The sequence below is a fragment of the Nannospalax galili genome, unplaced genomic scaffold (assembly GCF_000622305.1).
Source record: "Nannospalax galili isolate Female #2095 unplaced genomic scaffold, S.galili_v1.0 scaffold1129, whole genome shotgun sequence".
In the NCBI taxonomy this organism is placed as follows: domain Eukaryota; kingdom Metazoa; phylum Chordata; class Mammalia; order Rodentia; family Spalacidae; genus Nannospalax; species Nannospalax galili.
The window spans coordinates 1034470-1052922 of NW_008359461.1; the positions used below are offsets into that span (position 1 = coordinate 1034470).

Consider the following 18453-nt stretch of genomic DNA (forward strand, 5'->3'; position numbering starts at 1 on the left):
AGTTAAAAAAAAAAAAAGAATCTGTAATGTAGTACTAACACTTACTAAATGCCAGTTTGGAAAATAGCAGAAATAGTTAAATTCATAGAGAACGCAAAACTCCAAAAGCTATACATAGCATTCATACTGCTGTCTCCTTTGAACATTTCCAAGCTTGCCTTTAACTTCCTCTCAACACAGTTTTGTATACCATGAAGGAATGATTTGCAAATTAATGAACTGTATAATTTACTTTCCATTATTTCTATTTTGATCAAGGATTTAATCCTTTAAAGTCCTAGGGTTTCTGAATAGTGGTATAATACCAAGGTATTTGATTATAAACTGTGTCATTTCAAATGTACCTCACTATAGAAGACTTCAGAGCCTCGGTGAGGGGCCATAGCATCCTCTGGGAACACATTAGAAGTATGAGTTCTCATGTCTCCAACCCTTTCCCACTACTGAATCAGAATCTCTGGGGCAGGAGCAGCAGTCTTTTTAACATGCTAATATTTGAGAGCTGGCTCTGGTAATTCAAACATACCTGCACTCCAAGTACCTGATAATTAAGGTAAGATGCCTAAGTTTGATCTCGCCTCCAAACACTAACCAAGGTTTAGGCTTGACCTCATGTTTATTCTAAATGTATGTGAGGTAGATATTACAGAGCACAAATAAATTTTAAAAACCTGCAAGCCAAAGACTAGATCTCATCCCTAACTAATAATAACTAGTAAGTAGCTACCCCTGCCTCCGGTCCTTCACCAGTCACTCAGCCCAGAGTTACTCTCCTTATTTCTGGACTTCATGAAAACAGGCATGCCCTCTGTCTGACTCTGTCTGGTGTCCTCCTTATCAGTGTCCCAGTGCTGAGATTCATCTCTTGTGTTGCAGGTCGCCTTAGTTTGCTTGCTTTGCTGGTTCTGATTTAGGCTTTTTCTGAGGATGTTACAGATCTCACACATGTCCTTTGTTATACATACGTGTGTGCTTCTTTCTGACTGTTATGGTGGAAGGTATACATGTGCTCGGCTGTGTATAAACAAAACGGCTGTGACAGGAGCACATTCCTAGCAGTGCCAGGGAGTTCTCGCTGCTTCGCAGCTTCTCCAGTATGTGATATCATAACTCTTTAAGTTTATCCGTCCTGGAGGTTGTATAATACCCTTGTGGTTTATTTTGCATTTTCCTAGTAACTGATGGTAGTGAGCACTGGTCTTTATAGGCCTCTTTTCAAATTGTTGTCCGTTTTTTCTACTTGGTTGTCTTGTTGATTCTTAGGACTGACTTGAATAGGGCACACCGCCGGATGCGTCTTTATATATTCTCCTGCGCCGTTAGATGAATATTTCTTAGCTTTAATGGGCTTCCCTATTTTTCTTTATGATCCTATTTTTTAAACTCTCTTCCTTCATCATAAAGATGTTCTTCATGTGCTATAGTTCAGTATTTATTGTGCTTCAATATACAATCCACCTGGAAATGATTTTATATAAGGTTTGAGGCAAGGGCGTCAAAGTGACTCATTCCAACAATATATAATATCTCAGAACCCCCAAGATCTGGGCTTCGTTTGTTTTTACAGTAAACTTCTAAATATTTTGGTGATTTCAGTCACAGAAAACTTGCAGTGATAGTTCCCATACCTGTCCCTTGGTTTCGCCTTGGCCACTATCTCCCAATGCTGCAGTAGTGCTTTGTGACAGCTGCTGGCACAGGACTAGCTAAAGTCCTTGTTTATTCAGATCAGAACTGTTAGTCTTTGGCAAATGGAAGTGCCATTGAGTGTTTTAGGACCACAAGTATAAAATCTTGAGTAGCTGAAAATCCATCGTAGGAGTCACCTGAACTTCCATTCTCCTAAGCAGAGCTCAGTAGGGCCCTTGTGGATGTGGGTCCTGGAGGATCTCTAGAAGGGAAGTAGGGAAATCCTGCATGTAGGTAGTTGATGGAAGCTCTTATCCCTGGTTTTGAAAAACTGTGATGATGAGCAGCCTTTTGAGTCCATATTGAAGCCAGGTGTCACGGGGAAGGAGAGTCAGTGTGCTGTTGGCCTTGGATGTCAAGGACAGCTGTATCCCTGACTTGGGTTCCCTCTGTTCCTTAGCCTAGCCTTAGGGAGCATCGCCATGACCTCCGGTTCTGAGGAAAACAGCCAGCGAGACTGCTAAAAGGCTACGGCTCTTTGTCACTTCCCCTCCTAGACCAGTGGTACCAGTGTGGTTGATGTGCCCCTTGGCCTTAACTGTTTTTACTTTAAAGTGCAGACCTTGCCCCACTGACCATTTGTCATTTTGAGAGCAGACATTGAAATTACAATGGGAGACAAGGAGGGCCAGCCCCCCTTCGGTAGTGTTTATTAAAAATTCATTGTTCTGTAACCGGCCTTCACCCCCACCCTGGACACACTTTCACAGCTGTCATGGTGACCCTGGGTGCACACTGGAGTCACTGTCTCTGTCCTGCCTCTCCTCAGTACCATGAGCTCCCGACACTCTGCCAGCCCAGTGGTGTTCTCCAGTGCCAGAAGCTCACCCAAAGAGGAGCTCCATCCCGCCACGTCCACACAGCTTGCACCTTCCTTCTCTTCCTCCTCCTCCTCTGGGCCTAGGACTTTCTACCCCCGCCAGGGCGCCACCAGCAAGTACCTGATTGGATGGAAAAAACCTGAAGGAACCATTAACTCCGTGGGATTTATGGACACAAGAAAGTAAGAGTTTCTTTCTCTGTACTGGGTGGTTTTCAACCTGGCTGAAAACAGAAAGAGTTGGGATATAGTCTGTATAGCTGGTGATGCCAGGCTGGGGGCAGTGTTGGAAGGATTGGCTTAGAGTAGGGATTTTATTTTCTAAGTCAATTTTTTTCTTTAAATTATTTCTCTGCCTCATTGCTTGAGTAAGATATACTGTGAAACATTTGGATCTGAGCATTTTAACTGTCTGAAGGACACATTCAGAATAATTGACCCTCCAGTGTTCTCTCAGTCACAGCCTTCTCATGGAATTCTTCTTAACTTTGCCAGTAGGGCCAGAGGGATATTAGACAGTGAGCAGATACCCCAAGAATAAAGGGCTTTTTCATATAGTTATACAGTAGAAAACCAATCAGTGGCTCTTCCTTCACTTCCTCTGTCTATGTGAAGGGTTGCTTTGGGGATTCATACCCTGTGGTCTCTTAGTTCGTTGCTAATTTTGACAAACCAGAGCATATGGTTTCCTGTACAAGACTGATTTATTCATCAGACTTCATTTTGTATTCTGCATTGGCCAGGTCTCTTTCACAAGCATTGATCTGAGTAAATTGTAATGTCCACATGAGCCACCCTGGTCTCTCATTCTAGACAGACCCCATGCCCTTGAGCCAACCCTGTTGACTCAGTTTCTACCGTCTCTTCTAGGCGTCATCAGAGTGATGATAATGAGATTACCCATACCAGGCTGCGAGCCTCAACCAGAGACCTCCGGGCATCCCCCAAGCCAACCTCCAAGTCCACCATTGAGGAGGATCTGAAGAAACTCATTGACCTCGAGAGTCCAACACCCGAATCACAGAAGAATTTCAAGGTACAGGACAGGCTTGGAATCAATGACGGGCAGAAGCCAGGCACAGTGGTTTGTGGGCCATAGTTTAATACCTTCCACCAGTTGAGGACTGGTTCTTAATCCTGACATCGCTCTGTTCACAGTGCTCTGTCCCCACAGCCACATCTTTATTCCCAGTTCCTTTAACCTGCTCCTTCTCCAGCTGTCCTACTCTAAGTGCGTGATTCCTTGGCCTGCACTTAGATGGTATCACTTCCCAGGACTCTGGATACCTGTGCTCCTTTGTCAGCTAGAGAGTTTTCTACTGGGCCTCCAGTATGCCTTTTTTCCATGGAGTCCTTACCCCCTCATAGATGCCCTAGCTTGCCTGCTGACCTGTGTGCCGAGCACTATGCTGGCCACATACGGTACGCTGTCTACGGGTCACTCAGAGAAACTGTCTGGTGGCCGAGCTCATAGTACCGCTGTACTCAAAGCCTCTTTCTTTCTCTGGGAATTCTAGACTCTGCATGCCTTCTCTAGAGCCTAGTCTTCCTCTCCACAAAATTCAAATGCTCATTCGGTGTGTGTGTCATTGGACTGCTCAGCAGATTTTCTGTCCACCTTATTGCGTGGCCTTGGGAACTTCAAAGGTTATCTGCTTCTGCGTTCTCAGAAGTCAGCTCCTCCTCCAGGGATCGCAGCTGGGGTCTTTTAGGGAATTCCTTCTCTTGCAGTGTGAAGTGTTTCTGCTCAAGGTGTGTCAGGTAGCCCTAGGAGAAGGAAGTCCACCCCAAAAAGGTCCTTTAGTGAACTTTGAGCGTTTCCCTTCACCAAGTTCTTAGTTTAATAATGTGTATTTCAGGATACAGATAATGGGCTGGAAATGGAAACTAGAAACTTTGCTTCCTGACACACCAGCCTCCAGTGCCGTCAGAGAGCCAGTGGTGCTCCAGGTTGGGCTGCCTTGTGCTCCTGTCACCTCTGGGCTTTCCTTCACATGTGTACACACACGCACTTCAGCCCTTCTAACCTGAAAAATGACCACTTACAGGACTCACATGTACCCAAGGACCTCTCTGGAGTCTTGATGAGAAATGAGTGACTTATTGCCATGGTTTATTGTGTGACAGCATCCTGTGGTAGCCACTGCCATCCCCGATGCCTGTCCTCTCTGCTTCAGAAGCCAGCACTTAGCAGTTCGGACTCATCATTGGGACACAAATGATTTCCTTAGCAACCTTGAGAAAGATAGTGCTTGAAACTTCTTTATCCATCAAACCCAAGGTGGTACATTCAAACTTTGAAGTATCAGTTTCAAAACAAAAATTCCTTCAATTTTTTTTTTTTCTTTGAGGTCAGAGGGTAGTTAAATTTGCCCTGAAAGGAATCTTTCCTCTAAATTCTAATTTAACATTTTTGGCAAGAAACAAGCTCAGAGCTTTCCTACTTTTGTTTCTTCATGCAGTGGAAATAATTAAAGGCAAATGTCTATTCTGTCCTTATTCCAGGCAGGGTTTTTATTTCCAAAATGAATTCCTTTAACATTCATGTCTGAATCAGGGTGCCTTTGTGTTGCAACTCTGCTAAGAAAGAGCCTCCGCTGGCTCTGACCACTGAGCGGAAGGCTGGGGCAGCAGTGGGCAGACGTCATCAGTCCTCTCTAGTTTTGTCCTTTTCAACCTGCTTGGTTTCGGATGAGTTCTGATGAGTAGCTCTGTATGTCTTCTGAGAGATATCAGAATGGCCGTGACTCTGTGGTGTCAGGGAGACTAGCCTGGCCTCAGGAAATCTCCCAAGCCACTCCAGGCTCGAGGCTCCGGGCTTCAGGGAGGGCCAGCTCTGGGCTGGAGACCTGCAGCCCACTCACTCGCCACAGTGGCTTCCTGTGAGCTGTCACTCGGCTCTTCTGCCAGCAGAACAGGATGCCTCTGCAGGATGCGGCAGCACTTGGCCCCTGGCCTTGGGAATGCTGGCAGGGTTGTAGCAGTCACCTCACTGGCAAGATGGAATTGCCTTGCTTTCTGCAGTTAACATACTGCTGGCATGGAACAGACGTGTCCTGCTTTCCAGCCAGTGTTCTCAGGTAGATGAGAGCAACAGACTTCACAAAACGCTACTGTGCAGGGAAGCTAGTAGTTTGCTGTGCGTGCAGGCCACTCACGGCAGAATCAGGAATGGTGAGAGAACAGGAGCCTGACGGATAAGATGCCACCTCTCCTGGGCTGTGAAAGAGAGGAGCAAACTTGGGGATCAGTGGTCTCCAAATGGCTCAGTGGTTTAAAAACTCAGAACCAGCCCTATGATGAGATAGATGGATTCATGGGTCCTACCTGAGCCTCTCCCCAGCTGGGAATGCTGTACAGACCCCTTTGTGCTTATTGGATCACAATTTGAGAACCCTTTGCACCTTCTCTTTGAAATCCCTTTCTGGTCTGATACCCACGATGGTTTTCTCCTGACAGCACTGCTCAGTAGCCCTAGGTAATTCAGGATACTGTTAACTTCCAACAAAATGCACGGCCCAGAGAACTGGAAGGCTATTAATATTTCCCAAAGAGGCAAAACTAGAGTTGGTAAAGAATTTCTCTCCTACAAAACCCTCAGTCTGGAGACACTCATTGGAAATTGGAATCCCGCAGCTAAAACCAGAAGTGCTTTAAAAAAGATCTAGTGGCATCTGTTGGACACTAAGATCTAAGATCTTGGTCTGGTAGACAGGAGCCTTGTATGGCAAGAAGTTCTAGAACCTTGAAAACAGATATTGCCCAAACAAAATTGCAGTTCACAATCCACTTATTGCCGCTCTTCCCCATAAAATAGGAAAAGACACTGCCACCCCCGTGCCCTCTCGGATGGGTCATGGCAGCTCATTCTAGGCCAGCTTGTACATACTTTGGATTCAACGCATCATGAAGTTTTAAAAATAGTCATTAATTTTTTGTGAGTGTGTGGTGTGTGTTTGGACGTGTTTTTTGTTTGGAGGTGTGTATGTGCCACAGTGTACACTTTCTGCCTTGTCTGAGGTAGAGTCTCTTGTTTATGGCTGTGTTGTATACTCCAGGGTAGCTGGCCCGAAAGCTTCTGGGGAGCTCTTCTACCTCTGCCTCCCATCTTACCATAGGCTTGGATTACAGACACCACCATGTCCAGCTGTTACATGGGTTCTGGCCATCCAAACTTAGATTGTCAGGCTTGTGTGGGTGCTTTTATCTGCTGAGTCGTTTTTTAGCCCCTCAGAATAATTTTTTTAAAAAGTAAATAATGTATTGAGAATTTCATACACACCTATAAGGTGTTTTGATCAAATCCTTGCCCACTCCCTCTCTTCCAACTCCTCCCATATCTCCCCATCACTTTGTTCTGATAATTTCATGTTCTCTTTCTTCTTTATCTGTTTATTTATTTATTTTTATGGGGCTTTTGGCTACTCGATAACATTCCCCCCTCTGAAGAGGTAACCCTAAAATCTTTTAAGGGTTAGATACAAGCTCCCAAATACTTTCGACATTTTTGGCTTTTGGAACAGAGTATGTGCTAAGAGGCTCAGGGATATTTTGACTTTTTGCCAAGACACTGGCTACTTTTCTTTGGCGTCTTTTTACCCTGACTGCCTAGCCAATTCCTACCTCCTATTCTTATCACACCATCCTCTGGAGAGGTTACCCAAGTTGCCAATAGGGAATCGGGACACAGACCGCTCTGGCTTCTTCCATGCTGAACAGGGATGCAGGGTGAGGTAATTGGGGTACCCCTTTAGTGGGTCTATCTAAAAGACTCCCAATTTGCATAATTCTTATCTCTAGGGGGAAAAGAAAGTCCTTGAATCATGAATAGGAGATGTGAAGGAGAAGTAAATGCAAGAGTAGTTAGCATTACAAGTTCTAGACAGGGAACTAGAAAAAAGTCAGAACAGGGCAATTTTCAAATGTTCATATGAGAGTCCATTGGAATTTCTTGACAAGGGCTTCCAAAAGCATCCCTCTATTGGGTTCCTCCTCATTTTTCTTTTTGTCTTCCCCAAGGCTGGACTTAAGAGCGATGGATTCAGGATTTGCTTTCAGGTATTTTGATAGCTGTTGGAGTGGTTAGAATCCGTGTCAGTTCCCTCTCAAAGGCTTCTGGATAGGGGGAGAAAACAAATTTATCCATCATTTTAGAGCAATAGCTGGTTGTCTCCCTTAGCTACAGGTGGGCACTACAGTATTGGAGACCAAGATTTGAAGTCTCACATCTGAGCAGCACTTTCTGTTTAGGAACAAAATCAACAATGAGAAATAATTGTCTAAATAACTTTCATCATGATTTTTTTATGTGAACAAGATTGTTACTATGTAGGTTATACCTTGGGCTTATTTTACAGGGTTACTGATTAATAATTTGTACGTCAGCTGCACACAGCACACTGAGGGGTTGGGGCCCTTGTTTAATCTTTGGATTGATAAATGGAAATACAACCAACTTAGCTCCAGTGTATGCAAATAAACTTAAATCTCAGCTCTGTGTTTCTAGGTCTGTAACATCAACCACCTAAAGGAGCCATTGCTAAATCCTTCAGTCATTGCTCTCTCAGATTGTTGTGAAAAAAGCCCCTGTGGCTTTCTGCCCCTGGTGATTCCGTCCTCCTGACATCTTCACCCCTTGCTGTTCCCCCTGCAAGGTGAATAGTGTCCTACAAGGAACTGAATAAGGATCACTCGATTCAAGTGCTCTGTTGTCTTCTAGCTTGCTGGATGTTTAAGCCTTTTGTGTCTATTGTTTCTCAGTAAAAGGGATTCTCAGGAGCTTTGTGGTTTGTGGGAGTGTCAAGCAAAGCACATCTATAGGAGATGCATCTCTTTGGAACTACTTGTCACTTATAAAGCCAGTTCCATACTCATCATGAGTGATGGACATCTTCAGGCCAGATGGCCTGATGGTTGCATGCCTTTAATCCCAGTACTTGGGAGGCAGAGGAGGGGAGTAGGCACAACCGAGGCTGAAGACGGAACTCTCTCTCAACATAAGATGGTTCAGCAGGTGAAAGCACTTGCTCGTAAGCCTGAGGACCTGAATTCAATCCCTGGAACCCACATAAAGGTTGGAGGGGACAACCACCTCCAGAGTTGTCCTCTGACCTCCACACATGTGGCACGACACGTGTGTACATACACATACACACACACACACACAGAGTAAGATTTTTAAAAAGATGATAAAATTCTCCAAAGCTCACCAAGTCCATCCGTCATGTGGGTGACCTTAGTAGTTACACATGCCAGGAACCACCTTTTATGAGTTCATACATTTTGCTGATTGAATGCCCCGGTTTCCCAGCAGTTACTGTCACCTGGCAAGCCTCTGAGGTTCTCTGTGACTGTATTAGCTGGAGCCACATCCTCATTTTGTAGCCCACTGGCTGATGCCATTGTGATAAGCCAGCATTTCACTGAGCAGTTATGAGAGTATAGGTCAGGGAGGTGACATGATTTGGTCAAAGACTCAAGATTCAGATAAAACTCGTATTTAATGCTGGGCATGGTGGCACGTGCATTTTGATTCCAGCATGCAGGAGGCAGAGATAGGCAGATCTCTGTGAGTACTGGGTCAACCAGTTCTACACAGTGAGACCCTATCTCAAAAACAAAACTCATATTACCTTGTTCCTAACCATCACTCAGTATTGATAAAGCCACTAAATCACAGGTCTGAGTTCCATATTGAACTCTGGTAGAATTTTTACCTCCTGGAGAATGTAGGACTAGATGGGGCTGCAGGACTGGAAGGGACTTGCCAGAGCTGCAGCCTCGTTTCTTCACCAACCTTGCCACGGTCTCCAGTGTCTGATCTAGAACCCTGACTCCAGCCTGTGTCCTCTGTTTTCCAGTTCCACGCACTGTCCTCCCCACAGTCTCCTTTCCCCAACACCCCCACCTCCCGACGGGCCTTGCACAGGACGCTGTCAGATGAGAGCGTTTACAGCGGCCAGAGGGAGCACTTCTTCACCTCCAGGGCTTCACTTCTGGACCAAGCCCTGCCCAACGATGTTCTCTTCAGCAGCACCTACCCATCTCTCCCCAAGTCACTCCCACTGCGGAGGCCATCCTATACCTTGGGAATGAAGTCCTTACACGGTAAGTGTGCCTACAGCTAGGGCTGGCCAGTCCTGTAAGATGGCCAGTGTTTGGGTATGACAGACTTTCAGTATGCTTGGAAGTAGGTGTTGGAAAGAGTCCTGTCTCTACCCTATCCCCAGTCGCTCCTTCCCTACCATCAACTCAGACCATAAGTTACTTCCACACTTGTCAAAGACACAGATCAGTACACCTTAGAATCTAGCAAGACCTGCTGAATTTGATTCTTTTTAAGAGAGTAGTATGGGGAATTGGTGTTCTTGTCAAGCATCCTAGCTGCTGAAAATAGGATTGGGCAAATGAGGCCAACACCACATTGGTAAATTCATAGAGGCGTGTCCCTTGCTTCCCTTAGTCACCATATAAACCCAGAGCTGTAGTGTCTCTCTTCATTCCCAGCCCATGAGGATACTGCCTGCACCGTCTGTCGTATGCATTTGTTGATCCATCCATCTGTCCATCCAGCAAGCTCTCACTTCTTAAAAGAATTAGAGCTCATTGCGCCTCCATGTTCTGGCCCATAGCTCATATATGCCGTGTTTGCTTTGTGACCTCACTAGATCCCAGTTTTATTAGGAGTCATATTCTGGGACTTCAATTCATTTTTCTTTCTCCTCTCTGTCTAAATCCACCCCAGGGCTCTGTACGTCACCTGACAGCCACAGCTGAGCCCAGCAGACATGCAGCATGGGACCTCATTCCTGAGCATTTGCCATGCATGCCACTGTGACCGAATTTCTCTCTTAACATTCCCTTCTGTGAAGTCTCTGGCAGCTTTTATGTCTTGTGCATTCTGGCCCACGTTTTTCCTCCTTTTCTGGAGCCTCCTGCCTGCCCTGCACCATTCTCCAGCCCTCACCCACACTCAGCATTTCAGCATGTCTCCACCCTGCTCAGGGACAGTCCAACCCTCTCTCTTACTCTTCCGCCCACCTACAACTTAAGTCTAGGTTTTCTCTGCCCCCAGAAATCATTCCCAGTGAACCAGGGTCAAGGCATGAAGTACTGTGCCATGCTTCTGGGTTCTAGACTCAGACGTTGAAGGGGCTTAGCCTGTTCCTTACATTTTTCTCCCCCTTGCTTCCCACACAGGGGCACTGCCCCTGGATTTCTTTCTTCCTACAATCCTCTCTTTGCCTACCTTCAAAGCATTTCTTATCTCCCCATGCTTTTTTCAACTTTCACAGCAAAGAATCCCCTTATCCTTTGGACAGGGTGGGGTGGGGTGGGGGCGGGTCTAGAGTCGTAGAGCTGTCGGAGTAGGCTTGACTCATAGAGGTATCTGTTCTACAAGAACAGCTCAGAAATCCAGCTCCCACTCAATCACTGTCCCACTGAGGCAGCACGTGGGCAAAGCCATGTGGGCCCACAGAGCTCTGTGGAGAAGGACGCAAAGAGCCTGGTGGCCTCACTGTGCACCTTCCCATTGCCTCCTGCTCTCCTAGATGACAGCTGTGGCCATTGCCAACTCACACCTCGTGGTCCTTCCTGGCTTGATCACCCATTCCATGCCTTGTTTGGGATCTACCACTGAGATGTATTTGAGGGATGGGAGGGGGTGTTTTTTCCCCCTTTCTCTATATGGAAATTGGGATGTCAGAGATAAAAGGGCAGAAAGGTTAGAAGTAACAAAATTATCTATTCTGCCTATGTGCCCTTGGTGGAAGCAGGTTTAAATAGAACTGTGCATTTAATGTCTTGCAGTATTTGTTGACTTCCATTTACTCATAATCTTGCTCATTTTAAGTGCATTAATAACCAGCAACTGTACTTTAGAGCAGTTCTTACATAATTTGAAAGGGAAAATAAGCACTAAATACACCCTGGCTTACTAGGCTGCCATAATAGACAAAACTTCTGACTCATTGTAACGGTACTTTCTAGGCCTGCATTGCTTTGCACTGTGTTTGTGAGGCCTTTAATGCTATAGTGCGCTCTGAGGGGAGCCTTCTCATGGCACTGCATGCTGTGCCATTTCCACCCCAGCTTTTGCCTCTTGGGGACATTTACATTGCATGAGCCGCACCTCCCTGCCTTCCTGCTATCTGCGTCCTGACCTGAGCTGCTGCAGAGTGTCATCAGGGGGCCCACGGTGTCTCCTGGTGGCTTTTCCTCTAACCCAGGCCAAGCAAAGGTTTTGTTATGTCGGGTGTTACAGTAGTTCAGTGTTTGTAGTCAGTGACGTTTCACCTTAGTAAAAGGCGATGTTGGATTGCTCTGACAAAATTGATCCCGGATGTTGCTCAGATCGTCAGGATGGAGACTAATGCTAGCGTCCACCAGAAAATCCCCCTCCCAGGCTGGCTCCTATAAGAGACTGAGCACTCTCAGTGTCATCTGGTTTGCTTCTCATACCCCCTGGGTGCATCTAGCTGTGGAAGCCAGCAGGCCCTCTGGGATGCAAGGCACATGTGGAAGGATGTGCCTATCCTTTACAATTCCTGATGATGGAGTCCACAGAGACTGGCATCAGATCCCTGCTCCTGGCCCAGATAAAAAGCAGATCCCTGCTCCCTTGCCCTTCTATAGGCAGGAATAAACATCCCTGGGCTGCCTCTACAGTCCAGATCTCCAATGGAGTAGGCCTTTTCTCCCAGTTCAGTCGTTTGACTCTAAATGGAGCTCAGCACTAGAGCCAACCACCCTGTGCCCCACTGAGGATGGCAGCTCCCCCACATCAGACCTGTGGATAGCTTCAGTGCAAAACTAAATTTCTCATGACTCACATTCCTGAGAAGGAGATGGTGGGAGGTTATTTTTAAAATGGGAAGAGACTGGAGGAAGCCAGGTCAGCTTCATAATGACTACTAAGAGCCTACTAGGCTAGACATCAATTTCAGCAGTGATGGCTTACACATTTATTGTGGTAGCAGGAAATGGGTATGTTCTTGATTGCTTCTCTTGTGGGCACAAGCACTGTTCTGTTGTCCCCTTCTGCAGGAGAGTTCTCAGCCTCGGACAGCTCGCTTACCGACATCCAGGAGACCCGAAGGCAGCCCATACCTGACCCTGGCCTCATGCCCCTGCCTGACACTGCTGCAGATTTGGATTGGTCCAACCTAGTAGATGCTGCCAAAGCTTATGAGGGTGAGTGAGGCCCTGAAGGCCATGCTGCAGGGTGCCAGGGTATGATCAGGTTAGACCACTCTGCTGCCCTGCTACATTGACAGCAATGTGCCTCACCCACACAACTGGGGCCCAGAGCCGGAGCTCATAGCTGCAGAGCGTGGGGCCAGCGTGTGGGCCAGGCACCTTTTTTTTTTTTAAGTTAGATGGAACCTGGTGTTTCCTCTATATAGAAATTTATAACATGGTTCCTGTGGTTCTTAAATGCAGCGGGCACCCCAGACTGGGACTTCTCTGGTCTGCAGAAATGAGAGCCTAAGTGCAGTGTGCATTGACCATTGATGTAGGCTGTCTCCTCTCCTCTCTTGAGTAAAGACTGACTTTGCTCTAAGATTATCCTTCCAAAATATTTAATGCTGAAATGTTCTTCTATAAAATTATGATAGCAGAACATTATTTTTCATGCTCTTAAGAGAACTGGAAGTGGCTCTTCTGTCAAGTTTGAGTTTGGGTGGCAGGGTTTGTGAAGACACTGTGCAGCCGTAATAGTGAAGCCCCATTGCCTCCTTCATGCTTCTTTGGCCCACAGAAATTCCCCAGTTCTATCCTGGTTTGTGAGTTTGCTCATTACTCTCCTCCAAGTAAATTTTAAGGTGGGGTATTTCTTAAGTAGGTAGAGTGGCCAGGCATCTTGTGGACAGCATCCTTCAAGAAGTTTCAAGAAGCTTAATGCTAGCACTTGAATGCATTTATGTCATCACCCCTGAGAGAAAAGCCTTGGTCTGGAAATTCAGCATAAGGCTTCTTTCTGGGGAAGTATTTAAGAGGATGCTGCTTTTATAAGCAGGGGAAAGGGGACTGGAAATTGATTCTTGGCAGTTAATTATTTCAAGGGCAGTTACAGTGTTACTATCCTTATAACTGAAAGAGCAGAATTTCCTGGGAGGGTTAGAGACTTAAGGATTCCAAAATGTCCTGTATGTTGATTCCACTTGACCATCCATTTAAACCACTGATTGACTTTGCAGATAGGGCCCAGGGATGTGAGTCCTACACTCAGTGGTTTCTTGTCTCTCTTCCAGTCCAGAGAGCCTCATTTTTTGCTGCTAGTGATGAAAACCACCGCCCCTTGAGTGCAGCCTCCAACAGTGACCAGCTGGAGGAGCAGGCTCTGGTCCAGATGAAGTCTTACAGCAGGTTGGTCACCCAGTGCTGAGGGTGCCACTGTGCACCATGTGTTGCCCCTGGTAGTGACAGATATGACGACGAGGAGATGAAAGGCTCCATGGATTAGCCGAATAAAGCTCAGCACTGCAAGGCCAGACTCTTGGTTCTTTAGTTAGAACACTGTAAACACAATTAAACTGTTTTTGATGGCTTACTGTCAAAATTATGAATATTCTTTATTATTTAATGTTGTAATGTACCTATCTATGCCCCTGGGCCCTTGAGATTTGGTCCTGGAGTCTGGTTTTTTCTGTTTTCCCAGTTGTCACTGGCCGTGCTGTGACTCTTCCCATGTCTGCTCAGCTCCTAGTGTTCTGCCTCAACTGTGTTTGAAAGCAGGAGACCAGGCTGACTCAGAGTATAGTAAAATAAGGAACGAATCAGCAGTAACAGAGTGAACAATGTGGACTTTAAGACTTCTCTTGAACCGTACAGAGGCTGAATTTTTATTGCTCTTATTTTCAGTTGGTGAGGCACAGACTGAACGTGACATGTTCCTATATAGCAAGCATCCCAGCAGCCCAGCCATGGCACACACAGTAGCACTCCTTGCAGAATAGTCTTGCCAACTTGAAATTCGTCCCCTAAATCCTTGTGGGGATGGTTAGGAACCCAGGTATCCAAGCCAGGTATGGTAGTGTATGCTGAGGCAGCAGGATCATGAGTTCAAGGCCAGCCTGGGCTACATAGTGAGACCCTGCCAAAATAAAGCAAACAAGCAAATACAAAATCCAAATACTATGAAATGTAGTCAGAAGCAGACAATAACGGGGAAAGAGAGGCTAATGTGGCTTGTACTGATCTAAGTGGGACTTGTGCTTGAGACTTCTGTGAACACGTGTGCAAGGAAGCACACTTAGCACAGACAGTATGAGTGGTTTCTTGTGCAATCTGAGTGTAACAGAGACGGCACATTCCCTCTTACCACTGGGGCAGCTGGGGTGAGCAGAGTGGCAGGTTGGCCACTCAGAACCTTAGAGGGAAAATGAAAAGGACAACATAATGGAAGGACAGCCCCACATGTGCTGTCTTAGGATGAGCTCTCGACAGAGAGAAGAGTGAGTCAGAGCATTTGTTCTGGGAAAGGATCGTTACTGTGGAATCATAGGATGGGGTGGGAAGAGTCTGGCTTTGTTCAGTTCAGGCTGAACAAATGCAGATGGAGTCAAACTGCCTGAAAATATTATCTGTGCATTCAGGATTCATTCTCAAGAACTTCTAGAGGTTGACCAGGACTCCTGAAGTTCTGTCAGGCTCAGTGACCTTCAGGGCTTTGTGGTGCCCTCCCCTATGCACAGCCTTGTTGTTTCTGCCAAACAGGTTTAGCGTCCATCCCTTTCCAGATCCAACCAGCCTGTTATACCACATTGTGGGCTGCAGCTGACCACTTTTAAGACCCATTCACTATCCATTTTTAGTTGTTGTGTTTGAGGAGTTTGTGGGTCAGTACCTCTCCCTTGCCAGCAGCCTTGTTATGCTCCCGGATTTGCGGGTTCTGTCTTTGAAACCTGTTGCAGACTTAGAATTGAGAAGACCGAAACAGCCCCCTACAGGTCAGGAATTCTAACTTGAACTTTGACTTTTGAAGCAAAGACTATCTTTGAAGAGTACCTTTTGGTCCCTGACTGAGACAGTCGAGAATTGCCATCTCCAGCTCTGCAAAGAGGCCTCTGTGTGTTTTCCCAACAGAAGACCAGTTTTGTTACTACTCTAAGTCACATGACATGACTAGACCATCCCTGCTCCCAACCCACCTCTATGAAAGTTAGCAGCTCCCATTCAGAAGAAATCCTGAGAGTAATGAGTTGTCAACAGTTTCCTGGAAGGAGAGGGGTCTTCTAGTCTTATCATACGACTTTTAGAGGAAGAGGAAAGGACCTGAGCCCAGGGTCCCAGGGGTGGCAGCACTGGTGTGTGGTCCTCCAGCATCCTGGCCCCCAATGTTCCACTAGCAGGACTGATGAACACTTCAACCTGAAAGCTGCTTGTTGTCTCTAATGGCACAAAGTTTAAGACATTAAGCTTAGACCGAAAAGCTTTTGAGACTTGCAGTCTTGTTTTTTAAGATGTGGACATGATAACATAGTGGGTTGATCGGCTGCAGAGTGCTGTCCTGGGAACCTGAGACCTGATCTGTGCTGGTGGCCCCAGTGCCTCTAGAAGAAATCCTGAGTATAATCGCATTGTGGCTCTTGCATCTGCCAGGGTTTCTCTTGTCCTGCCAGAGACCTGTTTGTCACTAACTTCTATCAGAGATGTATCAGCTTTAACAAAGTAAGCTACTGACTGTCATTCATATCTGTATTGCTTCTTATTAAGATCACCATTTTCTCTTTTAAAGTAAAAAAAAAAAAAAAAAAAAAAAAATTCACATTGGGTTACCATACTGAGTAATTTGATATTGAAAACCATTTTTAAAAAAACCCAGCAGCCATGGAGGCGCTGCCAGCGTGGCCTTTTGTCTCTCATCCCAGCAGTAAGGACTCCTCTCCCACCCTGGCTTCCAAAGTGGACCAGCTGGAAGGTATGCTGAAGATGCTTCGTGAAGATTTGAAAAAGGTAAACATAGTCTCAGAGCAGATTGACATTGACAGGCCATGGGAGCAAAACAGCCTTGAGCCAGGAAAACTTGGGATGTCAGTGAGCTACGTGTGGCCATTTTCCCTGCACGGTTTTTCTGTATACTTTTAGGGGCAGCATGAAGTTTGGTGCCTGTTTTTGTTTCTTTCTTATTGTTGTGATAAAAAGTGACCAAAAGCATCTTGAGGAAGAAAGGGTTAATTTTCTTTTACATCTCCCAGGTCACAGTTCATCACTGAGGGAAGTCAGGGCAGAAACTCAGGGCAGGAACCTGGAGGCAGGAACTGAAGCACAGACCATGGAGGAGTGCTGTTTACTCTCTTGCTCACAGTTGGTTGGTGCTCAGTGTGCAGGGGTGGCACCACCCACAGTGGGCTGGGCCCTCCCACAGCCCATGCACATCACTTGACAATCAAGAAAATGCCCCACAGACAGGACCACGGGCCAATCCAATGGAGGAAGTTCCACAGTTGAGGTTCCTTTCACCCAGATGTGTCAAGGTGATAACTGATACTGTTCAGCACAGTGTGAGTGACAATCACTGTATGAGAAGCCTTGGTTGTCATATGTACAGAAAAGCAGGTCCCTTTTGGGGAAAGCTTTGCACCTCGGCCAGGCCTCTCTGGACCCTCTTGCCGCCCCACCCCCACCCCCCTTCAGGTCCCATGTAGCCCTTGCTATTTAGGATTTCACACCAGGAGAACTGAAAGTTTTGTTTCTTGAGTGACTTTGACTTTATCAAGGTAGCAGCCACCAAACAGTGGCCTGAACTCAAAGCTGTCCTATACAAATGAACGTAATTGCATTTCAGGCTAATCCTGTAGTGTTGACCTTTTTGGAAGCCCTGGACTTCCAGTGGCTTCAGTTCTAGAACCAGACAAGTACACAGACCTTTAGTAGAGTGAAAAATGGAAACAGACCAAATACAGGGATCGGAGTTACTGCCTTGCCTTACTGGGCAAGGTGGCCGGCCTTCAGTTCACGTCTGCTTTGCTTGTCCTTCAGGAAAAAGAAGACAAGGCCCATCTGCAGGCAGAAGTTCAGCACTTGCGTGAGGATAACCTGAGGCTGCAAGAGGAGTCCCAGAATGCCTCGGACAAACTGAAGAAGTTCACGGAGTGGGTCTTCAACACCATAGACATGAGCTAGGGGCAGCCGAGGGAAGAGGAAGAGGCCACAAGCCGCACTGCTGGGCACCTTGCAGCACCCATTCACGCCTTCAAAAGCATTCTGCCATCTTCCCCGGCTTCCCACTCTGCCCCCTTTCGGGCAGTGCACAACACGACAATTGCAGATCAACAATCATCATCTGCCTTTTGTAGAAAAGTGAAACAAAAAAGTAAATAAAAATTTTAAAAAGTAAAATAAAAAGTTTAACTGCTAAAATGTGAATGTCTTTATTTTTTTTGCACAATATCTTTGTCTGTTATGTATTTTAAAAGAAACTGGTCCAGGACCAGGTTGTTTCTGGCCCATCGGCCTTTATTTCCATCAGCTTCCTGATCTGTTTCAGGTAACCCAAGCTCTCCCTGTTATCCTGACAAATGTCTTTGTTCCTAGGAAGATAAAGGTTTTCCTTTTTAAACTTTGTTTGAGGGATGGGGAGGGTGTTTCCTGTCCCCTTTCCTAAAATGCCTGGAGAGGGATGGGCTTTAAGAAGAGGCCCACCACCCTGAATGGTCAATGCCTGAGTTGGTGCCTCTGCACCTATCTTCCAGCAACAGCAGGTTGGCGCTCTTTGCCCCTGTGTTCCTGCATTGGGATGTCATTTCTTGCCCCAGGAAGACGGTCCCTGATGTGTTTGTCAAAGCTGGGACTCTTGTTTGGCTTAAGTGAACCATGCTAAATTGGAATCAACCTCTCTTACAGCCTCCCATCTCCAAACAGTAATTGGTTTCTGAATTCTCCCAAATGATAACCTTATCTGTATGCATTTTGAATGAGTTTTGGTCAAAAGTGTGTGT

The 18453-nt window shown here is 46.2% G+C and overlaps 1 protein-coding gene across 11 annotated transcripts in view; it reads left to right on the forward strand.

Moving 5' to 3' along the window:
* Sipa1l1 (signal induced proliferation associated 1 like 1) overlaps positions 1–17875 on the forward strand; it is a 315687-nt gene extending 297812 nt beyond the window's left edge. For 9 of the 11 annotated variants that reach the window (XM_029558705.1, XM_029558713.1, XM_029558706.1 and 6 more), the window contains 7 exons: positions 2459–2692; positions 3380–3545; positions 9370–9616; positions 12557–12703; positions 13765–13879; positions 16384–16468; positions 17495–17875. In XM_029558705.1, the coding sequence (XP_029414565.1) occupies positions 2459–2692; positions 3380–3545; positions 9370–9616; positions 12557–12703; positions 13765–13879; positions 16384–16468; positions 17495–17638 (1138 nt within the window). In that variant the 3' untranslated portion in view covers positions 17639–17875. The remainder of the gene's footprint in view (positions 1–2458; positions 2693–3379; positions 3546–9369; positions 9617–12556; positions 12704–13764; positions 13880–16383; positions 16469–17494) is intronic. The other 2 variants (XM_008823218.3, XM_008823220.3) reach the window with 2 other exon arrangements.
* Positions 17876–18453: the final 578 nt, after the last annotated feature.